We start from the raw sequence: 15,769 nt of genomic DNA on the forward strand, positions 1-15,769 counted from the left end.
GCTTCAGAACTGGTTTGGACTCGGCAAGGGCCCCTCTCCCCACAGAGAACAAAGGATTTTGGGGTATAAATATTGGGACCCTGATCTCATTAAATTTGATCACTTTTGGACTACAATAAGAAACCTTTACTGAGGAGAGGAACCTGAAGAAACTGAGGAGAGACTATTCCCAAGCTGAAGTTCTGCTTAGGGGATTGGCCTGCAGGGGTTGCCTTACTGCCAAAGAAAGGAGAAAAGAACTTTGTGTACTTTGCTTTCAACTTGTGAAGGATCTCCAAGGGCTTGGAAAAGAGCTTGCCTCCTGCTGAAGTCTCAGGGACAATAGACTTCACCCCCAGCTCCCCAGAGTTCTTGTGGAAGTGCCTGCTGCTGTTTTGGGCCTTTTGAGGAACTGCATGTCACAAAGAACTGGAAGCGCGACTCAACGAGAAGAAGCGTGTCGCCATTGCTGTGCCTGCCGTCGCAACTCCGAAGGAGGGTGTCGCCGCTGCAACTGTCGCACTGCACCGCATCGGAGAGAAGCTTGCCACAACGAAGAGGAAGTGTGTCGCCGTCGCTGCTGCTGCCGTCTCAACTCTGAAGGAGGGTGTCACCGCTGTAGTTGTCGCACTGTACCGCATCAGGAGAAAAATCTCGCAATGAGGTCAGAGAGTGTCGCCGTCGCTGTGCCTGCCGTCGCAACTCCGAAGGAGGGTCTCCTTATCCTGACTAGAGGCGAGGGTCCCTATCTGTCACAAGTACCTAGCCAACTAGAGACCCCCAAATCTAACAGGGGCGTCCTGCCACGGGCGACCCGGTGCCCCAGGCGCTCCTGCTTTGCCACTGTCCCACTCCGCACGACCCTGTCTGTCTTTCCTTCCACCCTTCTACCTAAGGCTCTCTTCTGTGGAATGCCTTTCCATGTTTGCTTGTGGTGTTGTTTCCTCCGTTTCAGCAGACCTGGTGGTCGGATTCATGGAGGTGTAATTTCTTTGCTTCTTCCAGCGCTGCCTTGCGGGCGCTTAACACTTTGTGTGTGTTGACCAGGGCTAACTCCAGCCTGTGGGACTCTGTTGAGTCTCTTCTTTATCATGTCTCCCATGAGGGTGCCCGTGCTGATCTGCGGGGCCATGTGTTGGATGGTAGGGAGTTGGCCGCGTTCATTCTTCGTGCGACCTTGGATGTTGCTGATGCTCTCGGCCATGCTATGGCTACCTCTGTGGCTCTCCGTCACCATGCTTGGCTATGTGATGCCGTTTTTCCCGAAAATATAAGAGAGCGTCTGGTTGATCTGCCCTTTGAGGGGGTCCTTCTGTTTAATACTCATGCAGACTCCGCCATTCAGCGTCTTCTTGCGGGCCTCCGCCATCCTCCTCTTCCTCCTCCTCCTCTTCCGCAGGCTGGTTTCTTGAGCCTCCGGGGCTTGATGGGAGGTGTTATTCCACCTGCTCGTGGACTCTGGTGTTGGAGTGACCATTACACATTCTGTGAGGGTTGCTGTGCCCTCGGGGTTCCTTGGTTGGCCCACTCATTTAGCTGGCTGCTGGCTGCTGGCCCCCCATTATTTGGCAAGAGTATACTTTTTAACTGCTTTCTAAGCCTTCTGTGGTTTCTGTCGCAGGTTTATAGTTTGCTCTCTGATGCGGGATTTCTTCCCTAAGAGTGGTTCCCATAATTTTCTTGGGACGTGTCATACCCCATGTGGAGTACTTGTAGCTATTTCATACCTCTGTCTTTCGCTGGGAGGGTGTGGACCCTCCTTTGCGGGTACTTGCTTCTCTGGTGTCGTTGTATTCCGCTGGTTCGGCTTCTTGATCATTACCTAAGCGTAGCTGGCGCTGCTTCAGTTCTGTCTTTCTAGGTATCTGATGTACAGTTTGACTGGCTTATTATGCCATCTTCGGCGTTGTGCTGCGGTGTTTCAGCCTCCTGTCCTCTATTTCGGCCTGGTCCTCAGTCTGGTGTTTCTGGGGGATGATTTCCTGTGTTGACGGCTGGGTCCGTCTTACTTGTTCCTCCTCTTATCTTCCAGCTAGTCCCACTTTTTTGTGGGTTGTTTTCCATCTGGAACGGTCCCTTTCTTGGGGCCGTTTGAGATTTCCCTGGCCCTTGCCCTTGTTTGGAGCTCGATGTGGTCTGGCGCTCAGCTCGGGGGCTTGTCTGCAGTCAGCTGCACCACTTGCTCGGCTGGTCTTTGACCGGGGACCTTGACGTGGGTCTTTGTGCTCCTACCCTTGTTTTCACTGGGGCTTTTCGAGACTACGTCATTCTTCCCACGTCTGCCTTGTTGCCTGCGGGATCATTCTTGCCTTGCCCGTTAACTTCAGGCTGTGTCAGGTTCAACTGTCCCTTTCACTGCTTATGTGTTCCAGTGAAGGGCTTTGCCTCGGTTCAGCCTCTTCTCCTTGGAGGTTTGGGGTGATTCTTCTTCCTCTGTATTCCTCTGCCATTGTCTATTCCTCTGGACTTCTGGCAGGGGTTCCTGGTGCCTTGACAGAGCTTGGGGGGTACTGTCCTCCCTTCATCTTGTCCTGCTTTCTTGCTTGGTGGGGGTTGGGCCGCCCCTCTCATCTCCTCTCCTTAACACATCCTCTGTGGGGCTCTGTGTTCTTCTAAGCTGGTGAGGTCCTCTTCTGCCTAGAGGGGGACTGGGGTTCTTCCTGTCCCTATGACTCCTCCCCTGCGGGCCCTGTGCTCTTTCAGGCTGAGGGGTCCCCTCGCAAACCCTCCTCCCCTTTGGGTATAGCTAGGGTATCTATTCTACGTTAAGGAATCTGAGGCTAATAGTCTCTATCAGATGTAAGAGTTACTTACCTTCGGTAACAATGTATCTGGTAGAGACAAGTCTAGCCGCAGATTCCTTCACGACCCACCCTTCCTCCCTGTTTCTGTGAGGACCCTTCTTGGTCTGCTGCACTCACCTGCCTCAGGGCGGCTGTACTCTGCGAGTGCCCTTTTCTTACTCCCTCCCTAGAGGTATGCTCCCCTTGTTGTTGCTCCATTCCTTCCTTCTGGTGATTGGGTGATGAATTTCTGGGTTCTTCTGTGCCCCTGCACCTTGGTCTCCAATGAGGGGTTCGCTCGTTCTTTGCTTCCTTGTTTGGCTTGGACTTCTTACTCTTGCAGTCCTTGAGGTTGAGTTTCCATGGCTGGGTCTCGACCCTCAGTTCTTTTAGGAGATCCTTCCTGTTGGTGTTGTCTGGGGTGAATTGTCGTTGCTTTTCCGTTCTGTCCCTGGAGCCCTTCTTTGTTCTGGGCGGTGGTTGCAGACTTCTTCATCTATTGTGCATTCTTTCTTGTTTCCTGCCCCTGGGGAGGCGGTTGTATTTGTCTACATGCTTGCTTTCAGTAGCTGCACTCTGTTCTTTCATTCCATGACTTGGTGCTTTAGTACCTGGCACTATTCTGGATGGTGCTGTTCCTCACCTTTCATTTCTTTCCCTTCTGTTTAGCTAGGTTTTCGCACACTGTTCCAGTATTCTCACAGTTTTGTTTGTGATCGCTCCATATTGTGGCGTGCAAAAGTTCTCCGAAGAAAACTGACGTAGGCGCGCCGGGGTGGGACTTTTGTATCCTCGCTGACGTCACGGACACGGACGTCGTCAGGGTGGAGTCATGTGGTGCCGTCCCCCCGGCGCGCAGGGATGCTGGGGCAGAAAAGTTTTCCGGATCCAGGCTCACGCCTGGGGATAATTCTACGTTAAGGAATCTGTGGCTAGAATCGTCTCTACTAGATACATCGTTACCGAAGGTAAGTAACTCGTACTTGTGGCCTGGAGGAGGCTGAGGACAGTCGGGAGACTGGAAATTGCTATCTCTGGTCCAACATCTGATAGAGAGGAGAATGCCACCTAGCAACCCTTGGTGAGATGCGGAAAGGCAAAGAAAACCAGCGAGAATATCAATCAGGAGCAGATTAGCAGAAACATCAGCCAGGGTCACAGAACCCATTCCAGACCTACATTAGGAGAACTCCCAGAGCATGTGACGAATCAACAATCGTAAAGAAGAAGATTTCTAGACTATCCATTAAGAGCTTATATTCAACAACAGTTGCAAAGAAGCTTGGAGATATGTGGTATCATTATTGTCTTGTGATCAATTCAACTGGTCTAGATTGGGCCCTTTCATGAAGAATAGATCTAAGCACATGGAATGGGTGGGTTGTTATGCTACAGTGTTCCATATAAAGAAAGTGCCTTGAAGCAAAATACTTAACACCATGCTTTTGGGACATTAAGCTGGCATCCACTGAAAGCAATAATAGAGTACATAGAGGACCTACACAAAGACTAACACCAAGAAAGCTGCAGACAAAGTCACCGAGAGTAACACAACAATATTCCACACAAATTATATCACAGCCACAAAGCATGGGAAATATTTAACAGCTGTGACATAATGTGCGAAATAATGGTGACGTGGGTATTAAACCATGTATATGTACGCCATACGTTGCTGCACATGTATGCCAGAATCTGTTGAACATAAAGCAAACCAATGTCTACTTTTGGTTGATAGGTCTAGAGATTGGGACATCTTAATTTTCAGTCTAGGGGGTTCTTGGAATCTTGACTTGCGACACCTTTTTTAAGTGGTACATGCTTAAATAAATTGATTTTTATTTTGGTGCAATGTAATTAACATTGTTGACATAATCGTTAATGGTAAATACGAAATTATGTGCGTCCATTTTGAAACTTATAAAAACGGCTCCTTTGTGACAGAACTATATTTTATAAATAAAATGCTTAATGTGGATTTTTAGCATTGAAAATTATTGTTAAAAAGGGTCCGATTCACAAAGGCATTTATGAGTACATAAAGGAGTACTGCAGTCATCTTTAATGTATTCTTGCGTTTGTGAATTGGCCCCGAAACTTCCAACTCCCTTTTAGCAAAAGTGCAAAGGTGACACAGTACGATCTGTTTGTAATAATTGCATATGCATATTCCCTGAACATTTCCATGATATTCGCATTATGGAAGTTTTGGGACCAATTTACAAAGGCATGTAGGAATACGTAAAAGAGTACCAAAGCACCCTATTTTACGGTCACAATATAAAAGTTTTCAGGCTAATTTACAAAGACATGTATGAGTATGTAAAAGAGTACCAAAGGAGGCTCTTTCACATACACTTACATGTTGGTGCTCGTTTACGTACTGGTATGTGCCTTTGTAAAGCCTAAAGAGCCGATTACGATGCGGCTCGGAAGGCTCCGAGAACCGTATCGTAATGGGCCGGTTGGATTCCTTTCTCACAGCCTCAGTTTGATGGAGGTGATTGGAAAGGAATCCTACCGGTCATTTCGGCTTGCTCCTGATGGACTCGATGATGCAGCAAGTAATCCCAAGCGCAGGGCTTGCATCCCGTGAGATTACAATGATGGTTCCCGACATGGTTTCCATGCCTGTCTGTCTGACATGGAAACCATGTTGAAAAGCGTCTTTGGGGGCCCCCAGCAGGGCCCCCTTGGATGAACGATCTCCGGTTGGAAGCCAAGGGGGCACTTATGGTGCACCCTGTTGATCCCTGCACCTTGTGACACGGGGTTCAGGGATGAACCACACCTCCCATTTTACTATGTTTTACGGCCGGAATCCATGTTCCCATAGTTAAATACAGGAATGCGACCCAACAGGTGTTCGGTCGCATCCAAATGGGGCAGTTGGGACCGCCGACCGGGTGTCGGTCGGTCCCATGACTGATGCGGTGTCGGACTGTAGTGATTCCGCCCGATATCATAATGACCCCCAAAGTGTTTATCATGCAACAATGTATAATTGCTGCATAAAACATATGAGCATAGCAAAATGACGGGCTTGTTTGCTTTTTGTCCAAAATTCGTAGTCACTGTACCATCTCATTTATCATGCAGCTTTCAATCTAGGCTATCACAGTTCAAGTTAATTGGCCTGTTCACTTACACAACTGGTACAACTTCATAGACCCATTCAATCCCAGACTTGTAAAATGATGGTTCTCCTTCCTACGTTTGTTTACTAAGAATGTGTTTTGGATTGCAGGTGACAGAAAGAGAACTGAAATCAGGTGGCTCCAATATACAGGTGACAGAGAAAAATAAAAAAGAATACATTGAGAAAATGGTGAAGTGGCGAGTGGAGCGAGGTGTGGTTCAGCAAACGGAGGCTCTTGTACGGGGTTTTTATGAAGTAAGTCAAATCTGATCTTGAAATATCTTTATTTTACTTTATTGTTAGTTATTTATTCAGTATATTTCATTTATGAATTGCTTTATTTATGTATTTGTTTGTTTGTTTATTTATTTATGTAGCTTTTAGCATATTTAACACTAAAATCTGAATAGCCTTTATTGCAAGGCAGCAGAATGATAGTAAATAGTACTGAGAAAGATTACCTTAATGTGGCCTCTTCAAGCTTGAAGGTAGGTACAAAGGTAGCTCTGCCTCTGCGCGGCTGCCTTGGATGCACAAGAACAAGATGCCTCTCTCCTTGTTAGGTTCGTTTTCATAAGCTCTTGGGTCCTGGAATAGCCCTAGGTTTACATGGCAGAAATCTAAGTGGTTACTACAGGTTATTCCTAGTATCACAGGGCCATGGGTACGAGTGCTGATCCATTTGATATATAGGTACTCCCTCTGAACTCTTAACTCTCTGGTTGGGCAAGCAGTAGGGGCACACTTCAGTAGTTGATAGAAGGTTTGGAGCTCAGATACATCATGGCACATTAATCACATACAATAATGTCAATGTTCAGTCAATAATATAACCCTATAAAAACGTGATGTTTAGTTAGAGTAGGAAATAGCAGGGCTGTTAAAGACAGACACAACAATGGTAAACATAAACTCCTAATTCCATCTGTGGGTGACATCATTGTAATGTTCAGGTGTAAAATGCCTTTGATTTCTGCAGCACTAGGCCTTTGTTCAATGTTAGTGTTTGAGAGAGGGCTTGTAAAGGCTCAGTAATAGTCAGTTGTCCCAAGGCCCCTTGGATTGCCAACAACCTGTGGTTTCCAGATTCTAGTCAAAAGAAGGTAGGCATAGCCAGGGGGTGGTAATACACCAAACTCTCATATGACATATACAAATAAGTACAATTAAAAATAGAAGCTGAACAAAGAACAACTTTATTAAATAGGTGTTCAAGTTATCCTCGTTCCAAATTTTCAATTATAAACCAATAACTATTCTTCAGATGCAATTTAGCAAAATGTGCATTACCTGACAAGCTCAGCAATTAAAAAATAGAATCACTTTCAGTTTCGACCAAGACTACCTATTGCTTGACGTCGCTCTAAACTTGGCCATGATTCAACACAACTCTCTATTCTTGTCTATATAAATGCATGCATTGTAATTAAGAATCCAAGCTTTCCATTTTTACTGATTTTTACAGATAAATAGAGACAGAAAACCATCTATTTCCTGTCTGCATTTTTTTTTCAGTTTAAGAAATTTTTATTAGGATTTAACAAACAAAATACAAAGCCATATAATAGTACATGGGGACAGAATAAAAGAATACATGAGGCATATGATAAGTGTAAATAGAAGGCTAAAAGGGGGAACGGGAGACAAATAGGAGGGTAAAGAATGAGAAAGGAAGAGAGAGAAGAAAAGAAGAGAGGAGAGAGAAGGTCTGCATTTATTTTTAAACATGCATAAAAACGGAAATTCGTTTTTTGTGACTGATTTTAAATACTGTCAGTCATGGCCGTCAGGCCAATAGCAGTGGGGATTGACAGGTAAGAGAGTCAAAAAAGAGAAAATGTTTCTTAATGATACTTAAACAGCAGTAGATGTGTACAAGGTTGATGCGAAAATGTACGTTTTCACAACAGTGTATCCATTTAGCGTTTATGGGTATACATATCATTGAAACATTTGAGTCGTTTAAGCATGAGTGTACATTTATTGGTTAAATAAATGTAGAAATGTATTAGTTTCAACTTACTTTTTTCACAAAGCCAAAATTAAATATCGATAAATACATCTAAAATTACCCAAAAATAACTATGGATAAATACAGATGAAAATGTCAAAAAAATAATTACCATAAAACCAGGTGCTGCAGTTGTAAACCAACTGAGAATTTGAAAGTGATAAGGAAATCACTTATTATGCAGAACAAATGCTTCCGACTAAAATGGAATTCTTAAAAGGGTTCCTTCATCTTTTTCACCATATGCAGTCTTCCAAATGGGCTTAGAATAGTTTTCATATTCAGGTGGTGCAATAGAACCTCAGCGGAGCCACACGCTAGTGGCATCGCCTCTGGAACGGACCTATATTCTAGAATTTGAAGTGCTTAGAATTTCAGATAAGGGGTGTTATGCTCCATATGCAGCAGACTGAGAAATGTAAAGGTAAGTGGGGATGATGAAACATTGCTAATGCAGGTGAGTGGTTTTGTGACATTGGCCTACTTCAGTCAATCAACTGAAAGAGTTCCAAAGCATTCTTTATAATGATTCATTTAAACACACCCACTGGAAGCCTCAGTGGCGACATCTGGTCCCGACTCAAGCATACACACTGCTAGCTAAGGTATAAAGCACAGCCCATGCATTTTGCTCTCTGAAAAGCTTGTAGTGGCACTCGATGATGCAAGGCAGTACTGGCTGCCTAAGCTCTGAGAAAATGTGTTCATCAGAAGCCCTCAGTGAACCAATTTAGGAGGCATCTCTTTAAGTGCTTGACGAATTATGAGATGGAAAGAAAGCTAGGAGCTCAACGGATTGGTTAATGCGCAAATCTAAATTAAACTTGGGAAGAAATAATATTTGGAGTATACAAAAGAAAATGTTCTTTAAGAGACACTCTGCGTGGTGGATACTGTCAACAAGGCAAAAAATGCTAAATAGTAGTGGTGAACAAGTGGAACTCTTTGCAGTATCACACATCAAAGATGCTTGTTGAGGACACTCCATTCAGCAGCCGCAGATATCCTTACGCTAAGCAATTCGGATGTGAGAAGCAGTTGATTTGCTTTTCTGATAGCAACAATTGCACCTTTATGGAGAGAACCTTCAAACGAGAAGATCATGAGGACCCATTTCTAGAAGCATTTGTTTGATTTGAAAAGAAAATGCTGGATAATTAATAGAATGAGATGATACTCCATCATTTAATGCTGCTGAGAATGACTTAGAGGCATGCTCATAGACTGATACGCTTTGTAGCGAGGAGCATAGGATTATTCCCAGAAAGAGACAACAATGTTTGTTTATTTTGTGGAATGTTATATAGCGCAAACTAGACCCGAAGGTATCAGAGCGATTTACATGAGCACCTGTTACGTTACAGACGGACACATTCATTTTTGTTGGGCAGTGGGAGATTAAGTGATTTTCCCAGAATCACAGAATGTTGAGCAACATTGCCGAGACTCAAAACCGGTTCCCCATCTACGAGGTTGACCGCCCTAGCTGTTCAGCCACATTCTCTCCCCTAAGCATTGTAGTAGACTGCAATTCAGAATAGTACTTACATGGCTACACAGAGTTGTGCTGCTTGCCCTAGAGTCCACACCTAAGGAATGACTACTTTCAGAATACGGATTATAGCAATGTTAATATTTTAATCAATATGTTCGGATGTATGACGTAACAAGGCATACATTCACAACGCATACCATTACAACGAAACTTTTACAGTGCAGGCTCCATTACAACGCATGTCATTACAATGCAGCTGCTATTACAACGCGTGCCATTACAACGTAAGTATGCGTACGTTTTTTTATTTTTTTTATTAATGGGACTGTAATAATAGTGTAAGTGTTGGATAGTGTAGGGGTTAAAATTACTATTCTAACTCCAGGGGGTCGTAATAGTAGGGTAAGTGTTGGATGGTGTAGGGGTTGAAATGTAAATAAATACTTACCCATACTTATGTTGTAATGGCATGCGTTGTAATAGCAGCTGTGTTGTAATGGCATGCGTTGTAATAGCAGCTGTGTTGTAATAGCAGCTGTGTTGTAATAGCAGCTGTGTTGTAATGGCATGCGTTGTCATGGATCCTGCGTTGTAAAAGTTTTGTTGTAATGTTAATGCGTTGTTTTAGTTGCGTTGTAATGGCTGTTTCCCATATGTTCTCTTCATTTAACTATTGGAAGAGAAGATTTACTGCCTTAGTGAAGGATCCCTAGAAAAAAAGAGCTTATCTTCGGACAGTGCCATGTTTTCGACTCTCTAGAATGTGGTCTTGTAGGATGAAGACATTTCTCAGCATGTTCTCCAGTGCCCTGGAATTTAGGAGGCTCCAGGAGATGCAGTAAGGAATTATGATCATATTAAATACAACTACTATGGTTCAGTCATAGATCTGCTCAGTCACGTGGTCTGCTTTTCTTTGCTATGGATATCTTGTTTTGGGAAGAAATCCTTATAAGGTTTGTAGATATGCAAATGAGATTTTGGATATCCCCATAAAGTAGACAGCTGAATATAAAATCTTTTTATCAAATTTGTACAGAGAAAAGAGATTCAAATCAGCACGTTTGACACCATTATTATGGAGAATATCACAGTAGTAAGTAGTTTAATTGGGTGTCTGTTGTCTCATGCAGTGCCTACCTGAGAATATAAAGATTGTATAAATATATTAATGGCGCACAATGCATCACAAAATCTTGTTTGCAATTCTTAAACAGGATATGTGCTTTGCAATGAGCTGACTCAATACAACCACAAAACTACAAACATTGGGCCTAACAATTTGACGCAGCACGCTACTTTGTTGTACTGCCCTGCGTCAAAAGAAAAGGACAGGAATGGACTGTATCTATGAGAAATGGCGGGAAACATCACTTACAACGCAACTTTTACAACGCAGTGCCTTTACGACGCAACTTTTACAACGCAAACCATTACAACACATTGCGCTGGGGGGCGCTCTAGGATAGGGAATAGGTTTCATTTACTGTCCAACACCTTCCCTACTATCCACGGGGACTGGAGTTGGAATAGTAAATCAAACTATTCACTATCCAGCGCCCCAAAGCACTATGCGTTGTAATGGTATGCGTTGTAAACCCTGCGTTGTAAAAGCATGCGATGTAAAAGCATGCGTTGTAATGTCGTACATCCAGAAACGGCTAATTCCTGTCCCCTTCCCCTGCACTGGTGCACAAATGGCTGCCTAGCCCCAAAGCAGACACCTTTGCACCATTGTGGAAGGGTATCCACGTTGTAGGAATGATTGCTTTTGTGCAGGAAGGAACACCTTCCTGCAAAAACACAATCAATGGAAGCGTTGACCTCTATCTATGCGTGCTACAGAACGGAGCACATATAGAAAGTGGAAACAATGAGGGGATATACGTTATGTCTTAAAACTGGGAGCGTGTCAAAAACCATGAGCGTTGAGTGAAAACACCCACAGGAACGACCATGGCACGGCTCCCTGACGGTGTGTAAGGCAACACAGCGACTTGCGATGCGTTGCCGGACACAATATCTACGAGGCCATAAAGAGCCACGCAGGGTGGCTCTCTGTGGCTTCGTAGATAAGGGTCTGCAATGTGCGCTGCTGCAATGTCAAAAAAAGTGAGGTTCGAGTGGAGCATGAGATTTATTAATAAGACCCAAGATTTGGTTCCTCAAACTGCAATAGTTAAATATGCACACATTTTAGTGCAACGTTGCCTCTACAGGGTTGTTATTTACAAGGGCCCTGTATACCCTTTTCCTGTGGCATAACCCTCTGACCCACATCAGGGGAACTGGCATAAGAATTGAACCACGTTGAGCACAATGTGGTGGTCGGTGTTTTTTTTTTTTTCACACACAGGGGTATCTGCAAATGAGGACAAAAAAACAAAAAAACAAAAACAAAAAAAAAACAAAAAGAATTGAACCACGTTTATGTGAAATTCTTAGAGCCTAAATGGATGCTGATCTGCATGATTAAAATAACAGAGAACCCTTGTGAGCTGGCAACCTGATTATAAGCAGCGTCACTGCATCATGATGTGTTGGAGGTCCATGAACTCTGAAGTGTGAAACGTCATATTTGCTAAGAGTGTTTGTGTATTTCAGGTTGTGGACTCTCGACTTGTCTCGGTCTTTGATGCCCGAGAGCTGGAGCTGGTTATTGCTGGTACAGCTGAAATAGATCTCAATGACTGGCGGAATAATACAGAATATCGTGGAGGTAAAGTGTTAAAGCACATAAGCACCGACATATTGGTTATTGTTTACTGCAGTTATACAGAGTGCATCGCTGAAAAGCATTGTTTTTTAGCCTGAAGCTTGATTAGATAAAGGGCTCATTAGAGGTTAGGTGGAGCGGTGTGCTGATGTATCTGATCGCAATACCCCGGTGTGAGTGTGTGTGGCATATGGCAGGCACCGTTGGCATTTACTGTTCTCCCCAGACAATGATGTGCATCGCTGATATATGATGGGTGTCTCTGGAATCTCATGGGAGTCCCTTGAAAACAGTCACATCAGTAATATACCCGGCGTCACAAGCACATTTGCTGCTCCAAACGGTGTCATTTCACAAGCACAGGCGTGCGCCATATTAACAAGAATATGGCGCACCCTTGCCCTCTCCCCTGCGCCGATGCACAAACAGCAGCCGCGCACCAACACAGGCACCCTTGTATCATGGTGGCCACCTCCAGCACCAGGTTGCCATCCCTGACATATTAAGGAACACTGGAATATACAGAGCACCCCTGAAATATGGTGGTGGCCACTAACATCTGATGGTTACCACATACTTCCCATGGTCCTCCATGGCTTATGATGTTCTCCAGACATGTCGCAGACACCATTGTCAGCTTGTTGCCTGCCCTCTCACCCTGTGATCCACACACTCATTTTGTAGCCATCCGTGCAAGTGTTGGTCTTCTCAAACATATGTGGACTATCCCTCACATAGGATGGTCATCTCTAGCATATGATGCAACACCCAGAATGTGAGGCTAAACCGGAGCATTCAAGACTAGGGTGCATATTTACAAGCTCCCACCGTCACTTTTTTTGATGCTTCGGTGGCGCTGTATGCTGGCCCATATTTACAAGGCCAATCAAAGTGGCTTTACTCGGCCTTGTAAATATGGCCCCCTTTCACTCAGTACTCTGCGGCAAACGGGTGTGTCATGGGTTTTGTCACTCAACACCCATGGCTTTTTGACACAGCCCCAGATTTACAAGGATTCATTAATCTGAGGCAGTTCCAAAAACGAACTCCTTTCCAGCGGAGGCGTTAAAGTAGCGTAACGAGGAGAGAATTTTTTTTTTCTCCTTGTTTTTTGCTTTTTCTATGTGTGTTGCATTCTGCAGCATATATAGGAGCAAAATGCCATTAATGATTGTTTTTTGTGCAGGAAGGTATGCCTTCCTGTGCAAACACAATCCCTTTGTTGGCTCACGGCTTCGGTTTGTGTGGCAGCACAGGGGAGAGCACAGAGGCGTGTCGTATTCTTGTAAATATGGTGCATCCCTTTGTTTTTGAAATGACGCAGCTCTGTGCAGCAAAATTGCTTGCAGTGCCACGCTGCACCTTTTCATTGTAAATATGCCCCCTAAATTTGAGCACCTCATGCTGAACCTGGACATTTGAAGCTGTCCCTGCCATATTAGGGGACATATTTACAATGAATTGGCACAGTCCGGCGTCACAAGCAATTTTGGGGTGCCATACTGGGTCATTTCAAAAGCTCAGGCGTGCGCCATATTAATGAGAATATGGCACACCCTTGCCCTCTCCCCTGCGCCAATGCACAAATAGCAGTTGTGCGCCAACACAGGCACCCTTGTACCATGGTGCAAGGGGGCTTGTGTTGCAGGCATGATTGTGTTTGTGCAGGAAGGGACACCGTCCTGCACAAAAACAATCATTAATGGGATTTTGCATCTTTCTGCAGCACACATAGAAAGAGTAAAATGTAAGAAAAATTTGAAGTATTTCTCCTCGTTGCGCTACTTTAACACCTCCCCTGGCTCAGATTTGCGGATCCTTGTAAATATTGGGCAGTGTCAAAAAGCCAAGGGCGTTGCATGGGAATACCCACAGTAACACCGATGCCATGCCCCTTTGACGCAGTACTGTGTGAAAGAGGGCCATATTTACAAGGCCATGAAAGCCATGCACAGTGGCTTTATGTGGCCTTGTAAATAAGGGTCGACACACAGCACCACCAGATCATCAAAAAAAAGTCACCAACCAGTGGCACTAGGATCTTGAAAAATGCCCCTAGGATTGTGCAGGTGTATATGATATGAATGGGAATTATGAAAAGTGTGTTTGGGGAATAAACAGTGTCGTTTTAGAAAACGAAAAGCTTTGTGTGGGAAAGAATTATTCTATGTACCAAAAAAGGAAAACTGGTATTTGATGTGAAAATTTCAGGAAATGCCAAGATATTTTTTCAGGGAACAATAGTGAATTTCCAAAATATATTTAACGCTGAAAGTGCTTCAATTGGATCCTACTGGGTTGGTTTCACATATTGCTGGTGTTATGCATTGTGTTCTTGAGTCTGGGGAGAACTAACCTCCGGTTATGGTGATATTTTTTATATTGATTGCTTTCCTAAGGGAGAAGTCTTATATCTTGCTTAGGAGGTCTTGCAATCTCAGTGGTGCGGTGTTGTCTGTGCCTTTGGTCTATATATCCTGAGGGGTCCTCTGGTATCAAGGCCTGTGTTTATGAGATTGTGAGATATGATTTTCCTATCCCGCCCCTTCCAAATAGATTTAATGAATGAAAATCTGCTAAGAAGCAAAATGACTAGAAGTATACACTGATTATTTGACTATCTATAAAATGTATAGCTTTCTAGTCAGCCCAGAACATCCCCAATGAAGCACTTTCCACTGAGAGTTGGGTTCACTCACCTAACCAGAAGTATTAGAATATTTCATTCGTCTGCCTCTTTAGAACTACTTGTAGAAAGCATTGCTTCTTAGACAATGTTTTCGAAAATTGGTCTCCAAAATACATTCTTTGGCACCATCATTTTTTCAACTTATCCTCAGGTGACCAGCCCCAACCTCCTTCATCCTTCCTGTGGAGCGTGGGTGGTGAGGGCTTCGGGAGTGAATGCATTGCTCGCTGTTGTACCAATCAGAAGCTTCCAGGGTGGTAACAAGCATATAAGGGGCTCAGCGACTCTTAGATGTGACATTTAAGTTTCAGGAGCATGTCTGCTCTATACACTCCCTCAAAACTGTCAATTCAATATTGTTCCAGGTTTCTCTTTCATTTCACTGTAATCAATATCAGATCCTTCTTGTAGGGTACCATGACGGACACATAGTCGTACGGTGGTTCTGGGCAGCAGTCGAGAGGTTCAACAACGAACAAAGACTGCGGCTACTACAGTTCGTCACTGGGACATCCAGCGTGCCCTACGAAGGATTTTCTGCGCTTCGAGGAAGCAATGGGCTTCGGCGATTCTGCATAGAGAAATGGGGGAAAATCACATCACTTCCAAGGTATGGATTTTTCTGCAACAACATTGACTGATGAACTACCAAAGCTTTGCATGCTCTTTTGAGGAATTGCTTTCATCAAAAACTGAGCATTTTGTGCTGGTGCATCTGGTTTTCTGGGTGGAACAATTAATAGTCTTTCCCTTTCCTTAACCGAGCAGAAATAGTGACTGAGGTCTCCAACGCTGAAACGTACATTTATTTTTTGGGCAGTTTTATATAGCACAAACTCGACCCGAAGGTATTAGAGGGCTTTACATCATCAGTTATATTACACAAGGACACATTAAATTTTTGTAGGCACAGGGAGATTAATTGTTTTCGACAGATTCACAGGTTTTAAACCAATG

General features: G+C 44.1%; 1 protein-coding gene across 1 annotated transcript in view; it reads left to right on the forward strand.

Moving 5' to 3' along the window:
- Positions 1-15,769, forward strand: part of HECW1 (HECT, C2 and WW domain containing E3 ubiquitin protein ligase 1) — a 974,913-nt gene that overhangs the window by 940,464 nt on the left and 18,680 nt on the right. Inside the window, exons 27-29 of the mRNA XM_086964874.1 lie at positions 6,010-6,156; positions 12,012-12,126; positions 15,224-15,422. Coding sequence (XP_086821000.1) covers positions 6,010-6,156; positions 12,012-12,126; positions 15,224-15,422 — 461 coding nt within the window. The remainder of the gene's footprint in view (positions 1-6,009; positions 6,157-12,011; positions 12,127-15,223; positions 15,423-15,769) is intronic.

The sequence above is a fragment of the Lissotriton vulgaris genome, chromosome 4_1, assembly GCF_964263255.1.
Source record: "Lissotriton vulgaris chromosome 4_1, aLisVul1.2, whole genome shotgun sequence".
Lineage (NCBI taxonomy): Eukaryota > Metazoa > Chordata > Amphibia > Caudata > Salamandridae > Lissotriton > Lissotriton vulgaris.